At 39.8% G+C, this 21,501-nt stretch overlaps 1 protein-coding gene across 1 annotated transcript in view; it reads right to left on the bottom strand.

Moving 5' to 3' along the window:
* The window catches only part of PSMA8 (proteasome 20S subunit alpha 8), a 52,167-nt gene that overhangs the window by 14,311 nt on the left and 16,355 nt on the right, over nucleotides 1–21,501 (bottom strand). Inside the window, exons 5-6 of the mRNA XM_004702920.2 lie at nucleotides 4,544–4,663; nucleotides 4,368–4,430 (exon numbers count right to left, since the gene is read on the bottom strand). Of these exons, the coding sequence (XP_004702977.1) occupies nucleotides 4,368–4,430; nucleotides 4,544–4,663 (183 nt within the window). The remainder of the gene's footprint in view (nucleotides 1–4,367; nucleotides 4,431–4,543; nucleotides 4,664–21,501) is intronic.

The raw sequence follows: 21,501 nt of genomic DNA, 5'->3' as shown, positions 1-21,501 counted from the left end.
CCCCACCTCCCCCTATCCCATGTTCTCCCGGAACTGTCAGCCCCGTTGTTTTCTCCTCCAGATTGTTCATCCAGCCTGTCCTATCCAGACAGGCCTGGACTTGTAGCTTCTTAAATGGAGAATTAAGCACTAAGATGGAGAACTAAGCACTAATAGCACTAAGACAGGTGTAAAATAATTAAAGATATAAGATACTGAAAATAAAAATCAAGACACTATTTTTCTTTTTAATTAGGTAGATTTGGAAAAGAAAAACATCAGGATTCTTCTTTTAAAATTTTTCATCAAAAGTAAAAAGAAATAGTAGCTACATTTAGTCAGAACTAATAACTCTAAAACTGGTCAGATTTTTGGGTTAATTATTCCCTCCCACTCTCTCATTATATAAAAACACACATAAGCATAATTTTAAAATAAATTGAATAGATATATTAAATGAGCACCTACTGTACGTATCAGCTAACATAGCTACTATCTCATGCTATCCTAATTCCTTATCACAACGCTTTGAGGTAGTATTTTTAGCCTCATTTCACACACGAATAAAATTATATCAAAGATGGGAATAACCTGCTCAATGTTACAGTGGTAACCAAAAGTTCCCGCTGAAAGTCAACTCAGGCCTTTTGAATTCTAAAGGCTGTGTTCCGTCTGGGGAACACACAGGCAGGTCTGTTGGTAGGAAAAGAGGGAGGACGATCCCCGGGTGGGGAGAAAAACACTGAAAATGCTTATGCTTTTGTGGACACTTGCGGGAGACTGCCTTTGGTGGCATGCATTGAATGGGCCACACTGATCTCAGGCGTCTAGGGAATCTCAGGGATCCAGGCCGGGCGCTGTGGAACACTAGGTCATCCTAGATCGCCAGGATACATGGCATGCTCCAGAGGCTACGCCAGTGAGAGCCCAAATAGAACTTCACTGGATGAACAGGGCTCTACCTCAAACACGCGTGTAACCTGAGGACTTAAATCGGAAAACACATTGTGTCTGAGGAAGTTGTGGGCAGTTATACCAAGAAAGGTGTTGGTAAATGGACAATCAATGTCCTTGCTTCATCATCAACCAATATGCTGTATTAAGATATGTAACATTCTGGCAAATGGGTGACAGGCATTGTTTCATTTTATTTATGCCTGTTCATAGTAGGGTGTATTTCAGAGGTGCACTGTCATTGGAGGTCACCCTATGGAAGTTGTGTTTTTTTCTGTTTTTCGGTAGACGAAACCCAGGATTGATGAGCAAGTAGAACCAGGGTATGGCAGGGAGAGTACCAGGGGAGTGGGGGTGGAGTAAAAGGGAGATGGTGTCAAGGAGACCAGGAAGGAAAAGTATGTTGGGAAACAGATTATGGAAGCAACTGTACAATTCTGTTTGACAAGACTGAACTACAGAATGATATGACATATGTATTAACCCCGAAGAAATAACAAATTAAAAGGGAAAAACAAACAAACAAACAAACATAGATCCAGAAATGGGTTTTGGGATCACACTAAATCCTAGCTCCAACTTACTGTAAGAACAATAGTTCTTAAAGCATGACCCTGCTTGATACTCGCCCTTAGGAAGAAGACACAGAAGATATGGGTGCTATAACCAAATGTGGCCAAGGATGCAGATGGTGCTCAGCTAACTAGATAAAATAGTGTCTGGGGTCTTAAAGGCTTGTTTCCATACAAGCAGCCATCTAAGTGAGATGTCAAATAAGACCACATGGAAGAAGCATCCCACCATTAGTTACCGAAGGATTATAAATCATACACTCAGCAGTTGAAGGAGGGATCTGCATCAGATCCTAAACTGTGAGAACCTGGTGTACAGAAGGCTATGGTTTACAGTGGGAGCCCAAGATTCATTTGTTGAACTATGTACAAAATAAGTCTCTGGAGATCTCCCTCTATCTACAATTGAGGGAGGGGAGGAAAGTGGTTACTAAACAGAGAGATTTGGGGAGAGGAATATAGAAGCTCAAAGGCATACATCTGACTTGAACAGTTAAAACTTTGTCAGTAGATCCTCTCTACAATGCATGCTGAGCCTGTTCTGTTCTCCTAAATTGTCTGTATGGTTGGTTTGTATTGTTGTGTTCGGTTTTGCTTGTCCGTATCAGGATGTATCTCAGAGGTGTCATGTCATTGGAGGTCACCCTCTTGAAGTTGTGTTATGTTTTTCGGTATATGAAACCCAGATTGATGAACCTATAGAGACAGCAAGTAGAATAAGGGTTACAGGGGGAGCAGGGTTCTGTGGTGGTGGTGGGGAGTGAAGGGGAGACTATATCAAGGAATCCATATAGAAAAAGAATGTTTGGAAACTGTGGTAGTAATTGTACAATTGTACTTCTCCTGATTGAACTATGGAATAATATGATATGTATTAATAAAAAAGTAAATAAAAGGCTGTGTTCTATTCTAGCCTTTGGGAGAAAGACAAGGCTTTCTACTCCTGTAAAGAGTTAGTCTCAGAAATTCACAGGGTGATTCTTCCCTGTCCTGCAGGGTTGTTTTAGTCAGAATTGACTTGATGGCAGTGAGTTTGTTTTTGTTAATGTTTGTGCGTGTGTGTTCTACTCACAACCCAGCCGATCCTGAAGTTTCATGTTGAATGATAGTAAAGCACAGATATCATCCTGTCACCCATGAATATGCATACATGTTTTAACTAAGTCTATGTATATCGATTTATCAATGTATGTAGTATGTGATAGGGCTACAGAGGACACCCTCATCTCAGTGGTCTGTGTCCTGTGATAGTGGCACAGTTGTCCCCCAGCTCTGGGCCGTATAGGCAATGTGGCCGTCCAGTTCCCATCTTCACACTCGGCTCAGCAGGCTGATTACTAATGTGGGGCCATGAAGGGACGAATGCCACCACCTGATCCTCATTTCTCTTATTTATTCAGATATTGCTCCTATTCTGTGCTCCCATGGTCATCCATTTGTTGAATAACAAAAGGAAAAAAAGGGGTGTCAAAGCAGCAACAGTAATGAAAGAAACCCCCATTATTCCAAACTGCACTAATTTTAACACTGCTGCTCCTTGAAATATTTTCTTGAAAACAAAAAATACATGTAAAACAATAATATACTGGTTCACACTTTGGTGCTTAATATACACTCAGTTGAAGAGAGTTTGTTGGCAAATTCTACTGTGCAGCTCTACCTGATGAATGAAAATACAAACCCAAATCCACTTACTATCAAATCAATGCTGACTCCTAACAAGCATACAAAATAGAGTAGAGCTTCCCCATGGGGTTTCCAAGACTTTATGTCTCTACAGAAGCAGACTGTCTTGTCCTTCTCTTAGAGTGGCTGCGGCTTCAGAATGCTGACCGTTTGTTTAGCAGCTGAGCATTTTAACCATTATACTACCACGGCTCCTCAACAGTGAACAACATTATAATATCTCAATGCTTTCTAATCAAATGGCTCCTCTTTAACAATATTCTGAACAGTTTAGTCAACATACTGTTCTGAACACTTTATTTTGTGTTCTACAAGTTTTGACCTATAATGACTGACAAAGTATACAAGTAATAACATCAAATATGCCACACAAAAATATAAAGTCATTATTAGGCTAGGCAGGCACTAAAATCCAAGTCTACAGAGGCATAGAATATCTTCAAGTAAAACTTGAGAACACAAAAAATGGATAGAAAACAAGAACACACAGATGCCCCCACCCCCACCCCTCAACTATAAAGGATAGCATTCTGCCAGAATTCTGAAGCTCTAATGACTGGCTGGGAGCATGGCATGATTTCAGAAGAGCTGAAGACACCAGAAGCATGACTGCTGCATGTGGTGCAAGGAATGGATCTCCATAGGGAATATGCTACATCAGTGACCCTCATGTAGGACTGAGTCAGTAGAGGTTCCTGTTTACAGAGCCATGTCCTGACTGGGTAGGGCTAAATCTCGATCTCAATGGCTCCAGGTCCTCAGACTGGGGTAGGTAACAGTAAAGCACAAATAGTGACTATTAGCCTAGAGCACTGGTTCTCAACCTTCTTAATGCTATGACCCTTTAATACAGTTCCTCATGTTGTGGTGACCCCCCCAACCATAAAATTATTTTCGTTGCTACTTCATAACTGTAATTTGTTACTGCTATGAATCAGGTGACCCCTGTGAAAGGGTTGTTCAACCCCCAAAGGGGTCACGACTCACAGATTGAGAACTGCTGGCCTAGAGCAACAAAATAGAGGTCTCATAGTGCCAATTAATATTTCATACCAATTAATATTTCATGCTTGTAAATGAGATTCACAGGTGCCAACACTTTACTTTTAATTAATAATATCTTACTTTGATCAAATTATACTACAGATTTTTTTGTCTGTTCAGTGAATCACCTACCTTCAAAGGTTGGTTTCTTCTTATTATAGCAAGTTCAATGTTTTTCCCACCAGATTGGACAACCTATCATAAAAAGTACAATATTAGAATTACCTAAGCAAATTCTGTTTTCATAAAAAATTGGATGAAAAACGATAAAACATGTTTGATTGAATCAGCTCGACTAGATCACTTACTTCTAGCAAAGCCTTTATTGCTAGTTTGATAGCTTCATTGTCATTTGCCATAGCATCTTCTGTATAATTCTTTTCTAGAAATTCTCTAACAGTTTTAGCACTTCTGCCTATTGCATTTGCCTAAAAAAAGAAAGATAATTATTAATATCACTGCAATAGGAATGGATTTAACACTAAGAAAAGTTTAAGGGTTTAGAAGTTGCTCCAGTATTCCTTAGTATAATTATAAAAACTACAGGTTTGAAAGCTCAGAAAATGTTCCAGTAGCAGACATTTGGCTACTATATGAATAATCTATAATGGTAGAAAATATTTTATTCTCAAATACATCAGTTTTATCCTAGCCAATAACTTCTATTGGTTTAATGGCTCCCAAGTCCGTAACCCACCACTTGTCTGTTAGCGTGTAAACCTGTAGTGGCTTGTGTTTTGCTGTGATGCTGGAAGCTTTGCAGTGGAAGGATTCAAATAATTTAACAACTGCTTTGCTGCCCTAATGACTGCTTTAAACACACACAAAAATGACATAGCAAAAGGTAGTTTATTATTTCATAGTTAATACTTAAGAACCATCAAAGAGGGACACAAAACCAGATTATGTCATAAGAAAGCGTTGTATAAATGAACCTTAAAAAGGAGTAAGGGATGTAAATTGGTGATGTCCACATGGGGCATTGGGTGGCTGTCTAGCCTCGCCCACCTTAGAGAGACTTCTGATAGCAAGTGCCATTTAAACTAGTTCTCTGAACTCAACCAAAAATTAGGTATCCACTCTGCCAGACTGGGGCATGCCTGCTGAATCCCACCACTGGAAGCAGTGTCACTGGTATCTCAAATGCCAGCGGGGCTCCTCAAAGTGAACAGGTTTCAGCAGAGCTTCCTAAGAACAAACATGGAAGAAGGAACCAATCGGTGGTCCACTTCAGAGGAAATAGCTGTCGAAACCTATGCACAGCTTGGAAACACTGTCCGACACTGAAGGCCCAATGCATGGAAGCAGAACCCTGTTGGAGATGGTGCCAGAGGACGGCCCCTGGGTGAGAAGGCGCTGAGAAGGTGACTGATCTGCTTTCCCCAAGTGAGTCGGTGATGGTGACCTGTATGGTGTAAAGCTTGTGGAAGTAGAGCCTTCGGATCTTCATTTGTTGATGGGGCATGACTCAAGGTAAGCAGCAACAAAAAACTACTGATAATTGGAAGTTGGAATGTATGAAGTATGAATCTAGGAAAATTGAAAGTCATAAAAAATGAAAGGAAACCCATAAAGATCAACATCCTAAGTGTTAGTGAGCTGAAATGGACTGGCAGCGGCCACTGTGAGTCGGATGACCACATGGTTTACTGTGCCAGAATGACCCAATCAAGAGGAGCGGCGTTGCATTCACAGTCAAGAAGACTATTTCAAGATCTATTATTTTTTCCCGTCTACTCAGATTAAATGGTGGTTTTCTGTGGAAAAGAGAAAAGAAGCTATCAGTCTCAAAATTGATTCTTTTTACGACAGAACTCTAGGCAATGTTCTTATTTTGAATTTCTTAGCCTTCTTCACAAATAAGAATATTAATGGTGGAAATAGTAGGAACTCTTGCTGCCTGGAACGCAGTCATGTTGGCTGGAGGTCTTGCAGCTTCCCTGAGACTATGGGAAATATTAATAGAAGCAATTCTCACACTTCTCATTATGTGAAGAAAATAAGCCCTTGAGTGCTAAACATTATCAAGCCTCTGTTCTTAGGAGCCTCACTGATAAGCCTTTGGAGGGGATCCTATGATAGGCTGCCTTAACCCCTCCTCCGAAGTGCAGGTCTCATTCCTACAGCTGCTGGAATCGCCAAAGCAGATGGCCCTGAACTCTGAGCCTTCTTTGGGGGGTACCTTGGTCAAAAGAGCCGTCACATATAAAGTTGTTCCCTCATGTCAGAGCAGCCACATTCAGGGACTGGCTGTGTTATCAATACTCCACACTTTCATCTCAACTTGGAATGATCCAAAAACCCATGGATCTTGACTCTCAACCAAGGCTGCCCAAATTCCTCCCTTCACCCAATTCATTTACTTCCCTTCAAGAGATGATAATCCCAATTAGCACTCCCTAATAAATGTTTTAAAATAATAAATTTTGTCTCAAGAGGCTCTTTTTCATGGAATTTGACATGCAAAAACTTTCAAAGTCTTGAAAAAAATTTTCTAACGCTGAGTTTCTCTGCCAGTGCTTAAGGTTCTTACTAAACAAACAATAAAAGACCAAGTTAAGGCAAGGATCCCTGAGCCCCAGACTTTCCCCTGAGGCTCGCTAACACAGGAAGGGTAAGAACTCATGTGATATGCGCAGAGCAGAGCAGCTTCTCACGTCTGAAGACTTGCTAAGTTCCATATTAAGAAAAAGTAATTTTAGAGTAAGACACTTTATACATTATATATAAAATTAATCATTTTCCATTGTCTTTGAAATATAAAAAACAGAAAGCAAAGTTGGCAGTGTTTTAGCAACATTGAATTGAGTGGTTATCATAAACAGTTTTAAAGCCTTTTTCAGCTTTATGACTCTATTGCTTAATGAGAATACTGTCCAAAATAGATTGCAAGGGATACCAGAGTGGAAAGAGGAACTAGAAAAGAAGCGTTCTGAATTCAAGTTCTTTTCTTTTCTTTACATAGGACAGAGTATAATTACCCTATAGGTTCCTGAGACTATAACTTTTGAGAGTAGAAAGCTTCAATTTTCTCTCGCAGAGTGCCTCGTGGTTTTGAACTACAAACCTGAGGTTAACAGCCCAAATTATAACCCTTTACACACCATTGCTATAGGGTTGCTATGAGTCAGAATTGACTCGATGGCACTGAATTTGTTTTTTACTCCTTTCTAGAAGATATATAATGCTATTAAGATGTAGAAATACTCTGACAATGAATTTACTTAACTATGTTTAGACATGTGTCTCCCACCCATAGAAAGCTCTTGATCACCTTACAAGGTGCCCCAGTAGCATTGTGGTTTACATGTTGGGCTGCTAACCACAAGGTTACCAGTTTGAAACTACCAAGCTCACTGAAGGAGAAAGATGAAGCATCTACCTCGGAAAAAGTTACAGTCTTGAGCGGTTCTACTTTGTCCTGTGGGGTTGCTATGAGTTGGAATTGACTCGATGGCAGTGGGCTTAGTTTTGGTTACACCTATAGACAGCAAAAGAGATGTATCTTGAGAAATACTGCTTTGCAATGCACAATATATTCTTTGTCTCCTTTTTCAGGCTTTAGGTCCCATACTAAAATAGCAAACATTCCCTCAAAGGCATTAATGTCCACCTGTGTTGGCCTTAGGCCTATGAAAGTGTGTCTCCTTAAGTGGTATACACTAATATTTTTGTTGCACAACCACATCATGCACCAAACCTGATGCTGTCAAGTTGGCTCCTACTCATAGAGCTAGACTGCCTGATAGGGTTTCTGAGGCTGCGATCTTTATGGATACAGACTGCCACATCTTTTCCATGAGGAGTGGAATTGAATGGCCAATATTTTGGTTAGAAATTGACTACTTAACCACTATAACAACAGGGCTCAACTTTCAACACAGCAATATGAAACACGCTGGTTTTTAAAAACATTATTTGTGAGATAACTCTATCTTTAGACTTTAAAAAATAGTGTTTTCAAGGAATAAATATTACATTTTGAAAGTAATAGCTTCTTGAAAGTTTGTTGCAACATGGAATCTGAAACCACATGAACAAATTTTTTGTACTTTGCCACATTAAAATCTATTGACTTATTATTTAAAATACATTGTTTTAAAATATATATATATATCAGTTTTAATTCATAATGTTACAAATATGGATAGACAAAATCTATATAATGTTATTTTGGACTGAGTCTTATCAGTTAGGATCTTGTTTTGTTCCTCTGAAATATATTAGTTTACTGAATTATGCTTAAATTCCATTCTATCTTAAAACATCATGTAATTATGCTCATAAACACTGTCAGATGTGTCCTTAAAGTGATAGGCTCAGTTCTTCCATTTTGGGGCAAGCTTTTCACTCTATTAAATACTCAAATCTGAATAAAAGTGAGGTTACATTAAAAAAAATGGCTTGAGTTTATATCTCTCTAACAATTGCATAAATAGTTTTCCTCAAGACAACCATAGTGCTAAAACATAAGTGCATTATGGCCACTTATTTCTACATAAAGACAATTAAAAATATGTGTTCAAAAGTTAAAATTTAGATTCAAGGTAAGAAGACATGAACTGAGTAACACATACCAGAGGGGCTCTGCAGAAATCAGCGCAGGATTTACTGAGAGGGAAATTCCACACTGCCGGGTCACAGGAGGAGTATCATAAAGATAAGTAGGCACATATCCACTAGGTTTTGAGGAGCTGGGGCTTCTGGCTTATCACAGTGGAGGCTGGCCGGCAAGGGTTTCCTATCATTTGGGGCCAGTGCAGGGACTTTATCTCAATACAGCCACAGCTTGCTGCAGCCTCAGGGCAGGGATTAAACCAGTCCAGCCCCAAGGTCACGGATCAGGCTCAGCTATATTGTTACTTTTGTTTCCCTCTCTTCTCTATTCCCTTTTCTATTCCCCAGTCTCAGCGAGCTTAGTTTTTTTTTCCTCTTCACTTTTCTCTCACACGCCACCACCAACTTCCAAACCACTCCCCTGAGCCTAAGGCATTTATGCCTCATCTCCACCAAGCTTGGAGAGCCAAACCCTCCGCAGCATAACCCAAGACTGGGTAAAGCCCATCCACTCTCCACCAGGGGATGTCCCACTCAACTTCTTCCTGGGGAAATTCCACCTGCCCACCCTCTACAGTGCTTACTACCTGGCTGGGGAAATCCTGCCCAACTTCAGGGGACATCCTGCCCACCTTCTTCGGGGGAAATCCTGCCTGTGTGGCTGGGGAGCTCCTATCCATCTTCTGTGATCCCACGTGACAGAGGAAACTTCCTCTTGCCTGCCATAGTGCCTCACACAGTCAAATGCAGCTCGGTGAACACTCACCAATGTTCCACGCAGCTGTGGGATACTCTACCCAACCTCCGCAGCGATCTACGTGACCAGGGCAATTCTGCCCACCATTCTTGGTGCTCTACACCAAAGTGGGCAACCTACCAGCCTTCTGTGGCACTCCTCTTGCAGCTGGCATCCCTGCATGCCCTCTTCAGTGCCACAAGCTGCCGTGGGCACACCATCACAACTTCCTGTGAGATCATCCAGTACTGCACCATCCTCGTGGATCCACAACAACCCAATGAGTGCACCCTGACAGGACCGTCCAACTTGCCTTCCAAATAACAGAATACTGCTTGACTAGGGAAAGAGTGAAGTCACAGGAGGATAAAGTGGGAGGCCAATTCAAGAGTGAAATTAGCTGCAGGCAGTTTGAAGAAGCATTCCTACGAGTCCCCCGGGGAGAGCCAGTGCTCTTTGACTCCCTGAAAATATGGCACCGACTCCTCTAAAACAATGCAACGCAAACAGCAATCAGCCCCAATGACCTCAGCAAAAAAACAGGAGAAACAAAGGCAATGGAAGAAGATGTCCTGAACCTAATGACGTGCATGGAAGAAGCAGACAATGATCTGGCACAGAAAAAAAATTTCAGAATGCTGCTTGGAGTCATAAGGATATGAGGGAATGAATACAGAAAAAGGATGAAATGATAGAGAAGATAAAGTCTATACACCAAAGGGAAATACATGAGCTTAGGGACAAGATAACAAAAACTAGTAGCAGACTCATGGACTTCGCCAATAGACTGGAGGCAGAGAACCACACCAGTGACCTAGAAGACAGCCAAGCAGACTTCAACAAACACAAACAAAAATCTAATACGCTCAACAGAGAAGTGAGATGCAACAATAGTGAGAGAATTCTTGGAGGAAAACATCCTCAGCTTAATGAATGAACACAGCTTAATGATTGAAAACCAAACAACCATTCAGGTGGCTGAAAAAAACACCAGCTAGACTGAATGCCAAGAAGAAGTCACCAAAGTACATAACAGTTAAACTATCCAACTTTGAGGAAAAGGAGAAAATCATGAGAGCAGCTAGGGAAAAACAAGCAATCACATACTAGGGTTCCCAAATAAGACAATGCTCAGACCTATCAGTGGATACTATAAAGAAGATGAGAGAGTGGAGTAATATATTCCAAAAATTGAAGGAAAATAACAAAAACCCAAGAATACTATATCCAGCCAAATTATCTATCAAGATAGATAGAGAATTAAGAGTCTTCCCAGACAAGGAAAAACTCAAACACTAACTTAGAAGAAACCCAGCCCTACAAAAGATGCTTGCTGATCAAGTATGGGTAGAACAGCAGCACTCACCAAGAATAAATAAGAGATCAGCACATAGCACAACCCCACCCAGAGGGCAACAAAGAGAAAACAGTCCCCAAGACAGCATTGGGTTTAGGGTGGAAAGAAGTAGTCGAGAATGAAACACACACACACACACACACACACACACACACACACTCAACACAGTGATAGGAAAGGGAGGTAGGAAAACATACAACACAAAAGGTATAAGATGATATCATAGAGTCCACAAATGGAGATAATAACCCTGAATAACAATGGACTGAATTCAGGCATTAAAAGACTGAGGCTAGCACACTGGCTTAGAAAACACAACCTATCATTCTACTGCCTACAGGAGACACATCTCAAAATTACAGACAAAAATAGGCGGAGAATCAAAGGCTGGTGAAAAGCACACCAAGCAAACAGCAATTCAAAAAAACAGGGGTTGCAATCCTAATCTTGGATAAAATTGACCTCAAATTGCAAACCATAAAGAGAGATAAGGAGGAGGGACACTATATAATGCTCATGGGAACAGTAGACAAAGACCCACTAAGCATTTTAAACATATATTCCCCAAACGAGAGACCCACTGAATATGTCAACCAAATGCTCCAAAAGATGAAAAAAGAAATTACAGCCTCAACATTTATAGTAGGTGACTTCAATATACTGCTCTCTGAGAAAGATAGATCACAGAGAAATAAACTCAACAAGGAGGATAGAGATCTAAACACTGTAATGAGACAATTTGACCCGATAAGATATTTACAGATTTTCTTCCAAATACAAAAAAAAAAAAAAATCACATTCCTTTCAAGCCCACGTGGCACATATCCAAAGACAGACCACATGCTGGGGCATAAGGCGAATCTGCGCAAATTTAAGCACATTGATGTCATACAGACCTCTCTCTCTGATCACTGTGCCATACGGCTGGAAATCAACAAAGGGAAGATGAAGAAAACAGGAGCAAGCAACTGGAGGATGAATAACTCTCTATTGCAAAAGGAGTGTGTACTGCCCCAGATCAGAGATGAAATTAGGAAATTTCTAGAAACCAATGAGAACGAGAACATGACATACCAAAACTTATGGACACAGCAAAAGCAATTATCAGAGGAAGTTCCATAGCAATACATGCACAAATGAAAAAGTATGAGAGAGTTATGATTGATATGCTGGCACAAATTTACAGTAATTAGAGCAAAGTCAACAGGACAATCCTACTAGTAGCAAAATAAAAGAAATAATAAAAATCAGGGCTGAGATTCAGGAGAGGGAAATTAAGAAAACTAAGGAAAAATTGTTGCTGCTAAAAATGGGTTCTTTGAAAGGATAAACAGAATCGACAGACTGCTGGCAATCCTAACCAAAGAAAGGAGGGAACAAACCTTAGCAGCAAGGATGAGGGATGAAAGAGGGAGCAGCAAGGATGAGGGATGAAAGAGGGGATATATTACAACAGACCCTAATGAAATCAAAAGGATAATTACACAGTACTACAAAGGACTGTACTCCAATGAATTGAACAACTTGGAAAACATGGACAAATTCTTGGAAAAACAATCCCTCCTAGACTATTCCCAATGGACGTCAAGATTTTCAACAGACCCATAGCAATAGAAGAAACAGACAAGGGATTACCAACAACAACAAAAACCCACCCCTGGACCAGATGGCTTCACAGGAAAATTCTACCAAGCCGTCAGGAAAGAACCTGACACAAAACTACACAAACTCTTTCAGAACATAGAAAAAGATGGCAAACTCCCAAACTCCTTCTATGAAGCTAGCATAACTCTGATACTGAAACCAGGCAAAGATCCCACAAGAATCAAGAACTAAAGGCCATAGCCTTCATGAACACTGATGCAAAAATCCTTAACAAAATACTGGCCAATAGAATACAAAAGTATATAAAAGAAAATAATTCACCATAACCAAGTAGGATTCATACCAGGGATGCGGAGATTGTGCAACATACGAAAAACCATTAGTATCATTTGCCACATTGACATGAAAAACTGTAAGAACCACATGATAGTATCGATAGATGCTGGAAAAGCATTCAACAGCATCCAACACCAAACCCTGTTTAAGACATTCGAGAAAATAGGAATGGAAAGAAAATTCCTCAAAATAATACAAAGTATATATGAAAACCAACAGCCAATGTGGTAGTCAATGGAGAAAAAACTAACATAATCCCATTGAAAAGGGGGACCAGATAAGGATGCCCCTGTTCCCACTCTTATTTAACATCACACTGGAGGTTTTAGGTAACAGCATAAGACAAAGAAAAGACATCAAAGGCATTCGCCTGGGGAAGGAAGAGGTCAAACTATCATTGACAGATGATACGATTTTATATATGGAAAACACCAAAAGCTCCACAAGGGGAGTACTGGAAGCAATAGAGGAATATGGCAGAGTGGCAGGATATAAGATTAACAAAAAGAAGTCTAACAGATTGCTATACACATTGGATAAGACTGCAGATCAGAAGAGTGGTACCCTTCACAATAGCCAAGCACAAATTGAAATATCTAGGGATATACCTAACTAAAAGAACAAAAAATTTGTATGAGGAAAACTACATACACTATTATAAGAAACCAAGAGCGACCTCAACAAATGGAAGAATCTCCCATGCTAATAGATTAGGAGGCTCAATATAGTAAAGATGTAAATTCTGCCCAAGGCACAATGCAAGTTTAATGCAATCCCAATATAATCACCCTCATCTTTCTTCAAAGAAATGGAAAAACTGATTATCAACTTCAATGGAGAGGGAAAAAGCCCCAATTAGCAGAGAATTCCTCAAGAAGGGCACAGTAGGAGGGCTTGCTTTACCTGACTTTAGCACATATTATATATCCACAGTGGTCAAAACCACATGGTTTTGGTATAATGATAGATACTCAGACCAATGGAAAAGAACGGAAAAACCCAGAAATAAAATCATAAGCATACAGACAACAGATCTTTGATAAGGGCCCCCAAAATATCAAACGGGAAGCAGTTGCCCTCTTCAACAAGTGGTGCTGGAAAAAATGGATATCTACCTGCAGAAAAATGAAGCAAAACCCTTATCTTACTCCATGCACAAGAATAAATTCAGGGTGGATCACAGACCTCAAGGTAAAACCCCAAATTATTACGGTCATCAATGAAGGAATTGGGACCAACCTGAGAACTTTGCTGCAGGGAATACATAGGCTATCAGAAATTGGGAAGGACACAAATACAGATGAGTCACAAATTGACAAGTGGGATATGCTGAAGATAAAACACCTGTGTACATCGAAAGAATTCACCAAGAGAGTAAAAGAGAACCCATGGACTAGGAAAATGTCGTTAGCAATGACACATCAGACAAAGGCCTTATTACTAAAATCTACCATACTCTGCTTCTTCCAATAAGAAAAAAACCCAATTGCCTGCTGAGGAGGTGGGAAAGGACCTGAACAGAAGTTTCACAAGGGCAGAAATCCGAATGGCCAATAAAGATGAGAAAATGTTCCCAATCATTAGCCATAAGAGAAATGCAAATTAAAACAATGAGATACCACCTAACATCCTCAAAGATAGCCCAATTCAAAAAATCAGAAAGCAGCAAGTGTTAGAAGGGACTATGGTGAGATAGAAACTCTCATCCACTGCTAGTGGGCCTGTAGGTATGTACAACCACTATAGAAATTGATTTGGTGACATCTAAAACAGAAGGAAATTGAGCTATCATATGACCCAGCAATCCCCCTACTGGGCATATACCCAGAAGAGGCAAGAAGCAAACCATGGCCAGACATATGTGCTCCAATGTTCATTGCGGCACAGTTCACAATTGCAAGGAGTTGGAAACAACCCAAATTTCCATCAGCAGATGAATGGATTAGAAACTGGTACATTCATACAATGGAGTGCTAATCATCGCTAAAAAGGAGTGATGAACACATGAAGCACATTGCCGCATGGGAAAAACTGGAGGACATTATGCTAAGCAAACTAAGCCAAGCACAAAAGGGCAAGTACAACATGAGTCCTCTGAGGGAAGCTTAAAAAAAAAGTGCAAAAAGGGCATAGGGAAAAAGCTACTGAATACAAGCATTCCTGGGGTGAGGTCCAGATAGGATGGCAGAGGCCAGACCAAATCCTGGGATACAACCAAAAAGGAGCAGGAAAAAAGGGAGAAAAAAAAAGACAGAGAGATGGGTAGAGGGGGCACAGGGCACTAATCCACCCAAAGGGAGGTATTACTTCTATCTCCACAAGGAAAGAGGGACTTCAACCCGGTGCTCCAAAATGTTAATGCAATATATTGGCATGAAACAGGGAAACCAGTAAAGGGGTCTTAGGAGGCAGCCTCAATCCCAACCATGTGGATAGCCACCCCTCCCCTCAGAAGAATTTACTTCAGAGGACAGCACTGAAGCTACAGCTAAGGAAGAGGGAGCAAATGAAGGGTGAGGAAGAGAGAGTGGAGCACATCCTGCCCCACCAGGCTTTAAGGACGATATGCCTGCTCAGAGCAGCCAGTGCACAAAGAGGACCATAGAGCCGGCGCCACTGCACGACACAACATCCTTCACTGACTCATAGCCCTATAGGGGACAACACTGGAGACACAGTGTGTGAATTGCGCCCAATCTGACCCCACCACACTGAGGCAAAACACTAAGGAAGTGCAACAGAACAGTAAGGGGAGTAGAGCAACGAAGTCCCAAGGGAATAACAAAAATAGACTTTGGGGACCCAAAGCCCATTTGTAGGCCACTGGATATCCCCTTACAGAAGGGTCTAGGGGAGGAGACGAGCCAGTCAGGGTGTGCTGTAGCAATGATGAAACATACAATTTTCCTCTAGTTCCTAAATGCTTCTTCCCCATCCGCTATCATGATCCCAATTCTAGCTTACAAGTCTGGCTAGACCAGAGGTTGTATACTGGTACGGATAGGAACTGGAAACACAGGGAATCCAGGGTGGATGATCCCTTCATGACCAGTGGTGAGAGTGACGATACAGGGGAGGGTGGGTTGGAAAGGGGGAACCGATTACAAGAATCTACATATAACCTCCTACCTGGGGGATGGACAACAGAAAAGTAGGTGAAGGGAGACGTCGGACAGTGATATGACAAAATAATAACATAAATTATCACGGGTTTGAGGGAGGGGGGAGTGGGTAGGGAGGGGGAAAACTGAGGAGCTGATGCCAGGGGATTAAGTGGAGAGCAAATGTTTTGAGAATGATCAGGGCAATGAATGTACAAATATGTTTTACACAATTGATATATGTATGGATTGTGATGAGTTGTATGAGCCGCTAATAAAATGATTTTTTTTAAAAAGAAGAATGCAGTTTCCCACACTGCACTAAAAAAAAAAAAAAACAACAACTTGGAGGCAAGGACATGGCAGGCACCCCATCAGACTCTACTGGAAAACACCCCTAAAGGTCAACAAACAGACCTTGAACTATTTACATGGTTTTCTCTTTTTTTTTAATCATTGTTTTTGTCGTTGTTTTGTTTTCTTTTGTTGCTTTGCTTGGCTCTGTCTTGTTTTTGTGCACATTATTATCTCTGCAGGTTTATCTAGATAAGTTAGGCGGGACAATCAATCTGGAGGATAAAATAACAGGACCAATGGTTCCGGGGGGACATGGGAGAGGGAGAGGTTGGGGAAAGGAAATCATTTTAACAAACCCAGGAACAAGGGAACAAGTGATCCAAAATTGGGGGCAAGGAGGGCATAAGAGACCTGGTAGAGATTGACTGAGGGCAATGTAAACGAGAGGAATTACTGAAACCCAAATTAAGGATGAGCATGATAGTGGGACAAGAGGAAAGTGAAATGAAATAGAGGAAAGAACTATGAGACAAAGGGCATTTATAGATGTCTAAATACAGGCATGTACATATGTAAATACATATAATGACAGGGAAATAGATCTATATGCATATATTTATAGGTTTAGTGTTAAGGTAGCAGATGGATGTTGAGCCTCCACTCAAGTACTTCCCCTCAATGCAAGAACACTTTGTTCTATTGAACTGGCATTCCATGATGCTCATCTTCCCAAGACGATTACTGAAGACAAATGGGTGCATAAGAAATGTGGTGAAGAAAGCTGATGGCACCCAGCTATCAAAATATATAGTGTCTGGGATCTTAAGGCTTGAAGGTAAACAAGCAGCCATCTAGCTCAAAAGAAACAAAGTACAAATGGAAGTACACCAGCCTGTGTGATCACTAGATGTTGATGGGATTAGGTATCAGGCATCAAAGAACAAAGTATCATATCATTGTGAATGAGGGGGAGTGCAGTGGGTCCCAAACCCCTTATGTAGGCAACTGGTCAGCCCCTTACAGAAGTGTCCTGGGGGAAGAGATGAGCCAGTCAGGGTGCAGTGTAGCAACAATGAAACATACAACCTTCCTCTAGTTCTTAAATGCTTCCTCCCCACCCACTATCATGATCCAAAATCTACCTTACAAATCTGGCTAAACCAGAGGATGTACACTGGTACAGATAGGAACTGGAAACACAGGGAATCCAGGACAGATGAACCCCTCAGGACCAGTGTCACGTGAGAGTGGCAATACCGGGAGGGTGGAGGGAAAGGTGGGTTAGAAAGGGGGTACTGATTATAAGGATCTACATATACCCCCTCCCTGGGGGACAGACAACAGAAAAGTGGGTGACAGGAAATGTTGGACAATGTAAGACATGAGAAAATAATAATTTATAAATTATCAAAGGTTCATGGGGGGGGGTAGTGGGGTGGGAATGGAAAAATGAGGAGCTGATACCAGGGTCTCAAGTAGAAAGCAAATGTTTTGAGATTGAAGATGGCAACAAATGTATAAGTGTGCTTGACACAATGGATTATGAGACCCCAATAAAATGATTTTTTAAAAATTTAAGATTTAATAAAATTATTCTTACTAAAAAGCAGGGGTCCTCAAACTTTTTAACCAGGGGAGCAGTTCACTGTCCCTCAGACCGTTAGTGGGACAGACTATAGTTTTAAAAATCTATGAACAAATTCCTATGCACACTGGACAAGTCAGCTTCTAAGCAAGACAGGCAGTGGCGGCAAAAACACCTGGCAGGCTGCGTAAACGTCCTCCGTGGGCCGCATGTGACACGTTGGCTGTAGTTTGAGGTCACCTGCTAAAAAGAGTCTACATAGTATTTATGCAAAATGGAGTATTATGAAACAACTATACATCAATTGGATTCCATTTTTTTCTTAATACTAAAATACACTTGTATTACTTTATTATAACATATCTGAACATGATCTAGTTTGAAGTACGAAGGATAAGAAATCATTTGAATGAACCCCTCTCAGAACATGAATTTTGCTAAAATTGAAGTAAGAACTTCAAATTTATGGTGAATCTTGGGTGAAATCAATTATGTTTCATGAAAAATTTATGGGGACAATACCCCCAAAGCCAGTAGTTTGCAGATGGTTAACTCATTTTAATAAAGGATAAGAAATTTTTGAACATAAAACCTGCAGCAACAGACCACCCATCAATTTGCAAGGAAATGACTCATCTTTTCCATGGCCTAATTAAAAAGGACTAGTGATTAACAGTAAAAACAATAACCAACATCATAGTCAGTTTAAATGGTTCAGCTTCCACAATTCTGACTGAAAAGTTAAAGTTGAATAAACTTTCTGCTTAATGGGTACCCAAACCATTGCATTCAAATCAGATCTTCTTGGAAGAATTGTAACAGGAGATGAAGCATGGCTTTATCAATATGATCCTGAAGATAAAGTACAATTAAAGTAATGGCTACCAAGTGGCCCAGTCAAAGCAAAGTAGACCAATCAAGAGCAAAGATCATGATGTCCAAGTCACTTTCCTTGTTGACTTTCTAGAGGATCCAAGAATGGTAACTTCTTGTTACGCCTGTCCTGAGAATGTTCGCCATAGCTTTAGCAGAGAAATTCCCAGAAAAACTTAACCAGATTCTTCCACCATGATAATGCTCTTGCTCATTCTTCTCAACAAACAATGGCAATTTTGCCAAGATTTTTTCATGGGAAATCATTAAATATCCACAGTTCTGATTTGGCTCCCTCTGATTTTTTGTTTCTTAACCTTAAAAATTCATTAAAAGGACACCCTTTTTCCTTCAGTTAGGAATAAAAGAGACTGTGTTTTCATGGTTAAATTCTAGGACACACTGTTTCTTAGGGATGAATGACATGGCCGTTATCACTTTAAAAAGTGACTTGACCTTCAAGGAGTTTATGGTGAGAAATAAAGTTTACATTTTTATTTTTGCATTTTATTATCTTTTTTTACAAATGTTTTGAAGACTGTATTTCATCAAGGATATTTTATGTGAAAGTCAAACCTGTTTACTGGTTTACTCCAACTGCATGATAGCAAAGACTATGGATGAGTACTAACAGAGGTAGGCACCACTGTCCTGATTCATGCTAAGGCACCAGCAGTTGTAGTCATTAATGTTTTTGCTTTTTAAAAAACGTTTTAGTGTGAATTAGGCAAAGTTTTACAAAGTAGATCAACAGTGTTATATTCAATAATTCATACACATTTTGCTCCAACTCATCCATTGCAATCCTCTTAATGAACCATTGCTTATCCACTTCCTGTTTCCTGCCTAACCCTTTTTGTCCTTGAGTAATACTGTCTTTTTTATCTTAAACAACGGATTATTTTAACACAGGGGTGAGTTCAATTCCAGACCTGAATGGTGACAAAGGGCCCTATTCCTGGGGGAATCTCAGGTCTTCTTATCAAACCAGTCAGCCTGGTCTCTTTTATAATTCTGAGTTGTTTCACATTTTCCTCCCCTCTACCCAGGACTTTCTAATGTGATCCTTTCCGGAGCCACTGACAGTTGTAGCCAGGCATCATCTAGTTCTTTTGGTATCTAGGTTGAAGACACTGTCGGTCATCGGTTTTATATCAACACAATGTTTCAAAAAGCCAAATAACATCTGAGTAGTATTATGAGAATAGTTTTGACTTCATGGACAGAGATGTCAGGACCACATTTTGAGACCTGCTGTTGTATAATAAATAAACTATCTGATTAAATTCTTAAGCTTATTAGGCAAACAACTCTTACACAGTATGGACTTCACAGACCTACCTGAAAGTTACAGAAGTGCAATTTTTCACATGAAAATTATGGGTCCTAAATCTGGCAGACCACAAGAATTATTTGTTAAGATTTTCTCTGAGCCCATCCCCATATGTCAGCCCCTGCATCCAATATAGTCACTTGGCTGGGCTCTCTTCGTTCAGTTTCAATTTACACATCATTTTCTCATAGACACACTATCCATATGGAGCATTCTTCTGCCTGTGAGACTCTGTCCTTATAACTCCTGCTTGGAAGACCACAGTAAATAAATGCCTCACTTGCTTCTTTACGTTCTTCCTTAATTTTCACAACAATTATACATACTTGGCCTATGGACCAACAGCATGAAGTAGTAGAAAGAACAGTGGATTGAGAAACAGAAATCTTCGAGTTCTAATTCCAATTGTGCTATTAACTAGCAATATAATAATAATAATAAAATAATATAACTGAGTCTAAGTTACACAAAATAAAACAGGTTTAAAATGTTTTTATTGTTGTGGAATTTTTACACCACATATTGCTCCCTTATTCAAGATCTTCGGAGAAAGCAGTCTATAAAAATATGTAAAATGATAGTAGTGGAGTATATTCCCAAGTTGTTTTAAAACCACAACCAAACATAATTCATCAACCCAGGAAAATCAATGATGTTCCCATTTAAAAATTCGATAATACTAACAAAATTATCCCTGGGATAAAAAATATAAAAATGCTTCTCTTTGTATTTCTAGATTATGATATTGAAACTAAGGGTGCAGATGTAGTAATAAATGTAAACAGAAGATGGCAGACTTCAAAATACTTAGAGAAGATTAAATGTAGTAACTTGATTTGTTTATGGCAAAGAGCTGAGAGGCACTGATAAGAGATTTCTGACAGAAAAGTCTGTTATTTCAGCAGGCAAATCCATACCTCCTCATAACCAGATAGATTTTCCTAGTTGCTTAAAATCAGCTTTAAAAAAGGTGTGCAGCTGACAGAATATTGTTTTTGTGTGTAAGAATATGATCCACAATTTTAATAGACTAGCTAATTAATGTATAAAACAGTACCTTCTGAGAACAGTCAGCTTAAGTCATATCTTTTACTTAACACGGGCATAGAGAACAGCAATAGTTCCCTATCATTCACTTGACTTTCAATTGAAGTATAGGGCCTTTTAGAGAAATTGTGTAGATCCCTAGTATTTAAGTTTTAAGCAAAGTCCAAATCACTTATAAGACTGTGTCGTGTATTCTTATTTGTAAATATGCAAATATAGACAAATTCACTTCTGAAGATAATATGTAAATAGTCAAAGTGGGCCCTGAAGCATTAGGCATATGTCTCTAAATAATTCAGAATTACATGTATTTTTTTAAAAGTGCCTTTTAATGCCTATGACACAGAAGGCATACCATATTTACTGGATTAAATTTAAAAGCTAATCATAGTTAATTGCAATAACAGAAACAATATTTATGATCTCTTCTCTAGTCAAG

The sequence above is a fragment of the Echinops telfairi genome, unplaced genomic scaffold, assembly GCF_000313985.2.
Source record: "Echinops telfairi isolate 266 unplaced genomic scaffold, ASM31398v2 ScPeMD7_7400;HRSCAF=8409, whole genome shotgun sequence".
NCBI classification, from domain to species: domain Eukaryota; kingdom Metazoa; phylum Chordata; class Mammalia; order Afrosoricida; family Tenrecidae; genus Echinops; species Echinops telfairi.
Note: the sequence above shows the minus strand (reverse complement) of the source record. Positions and strands in the feature narration are given on the sequence as shown.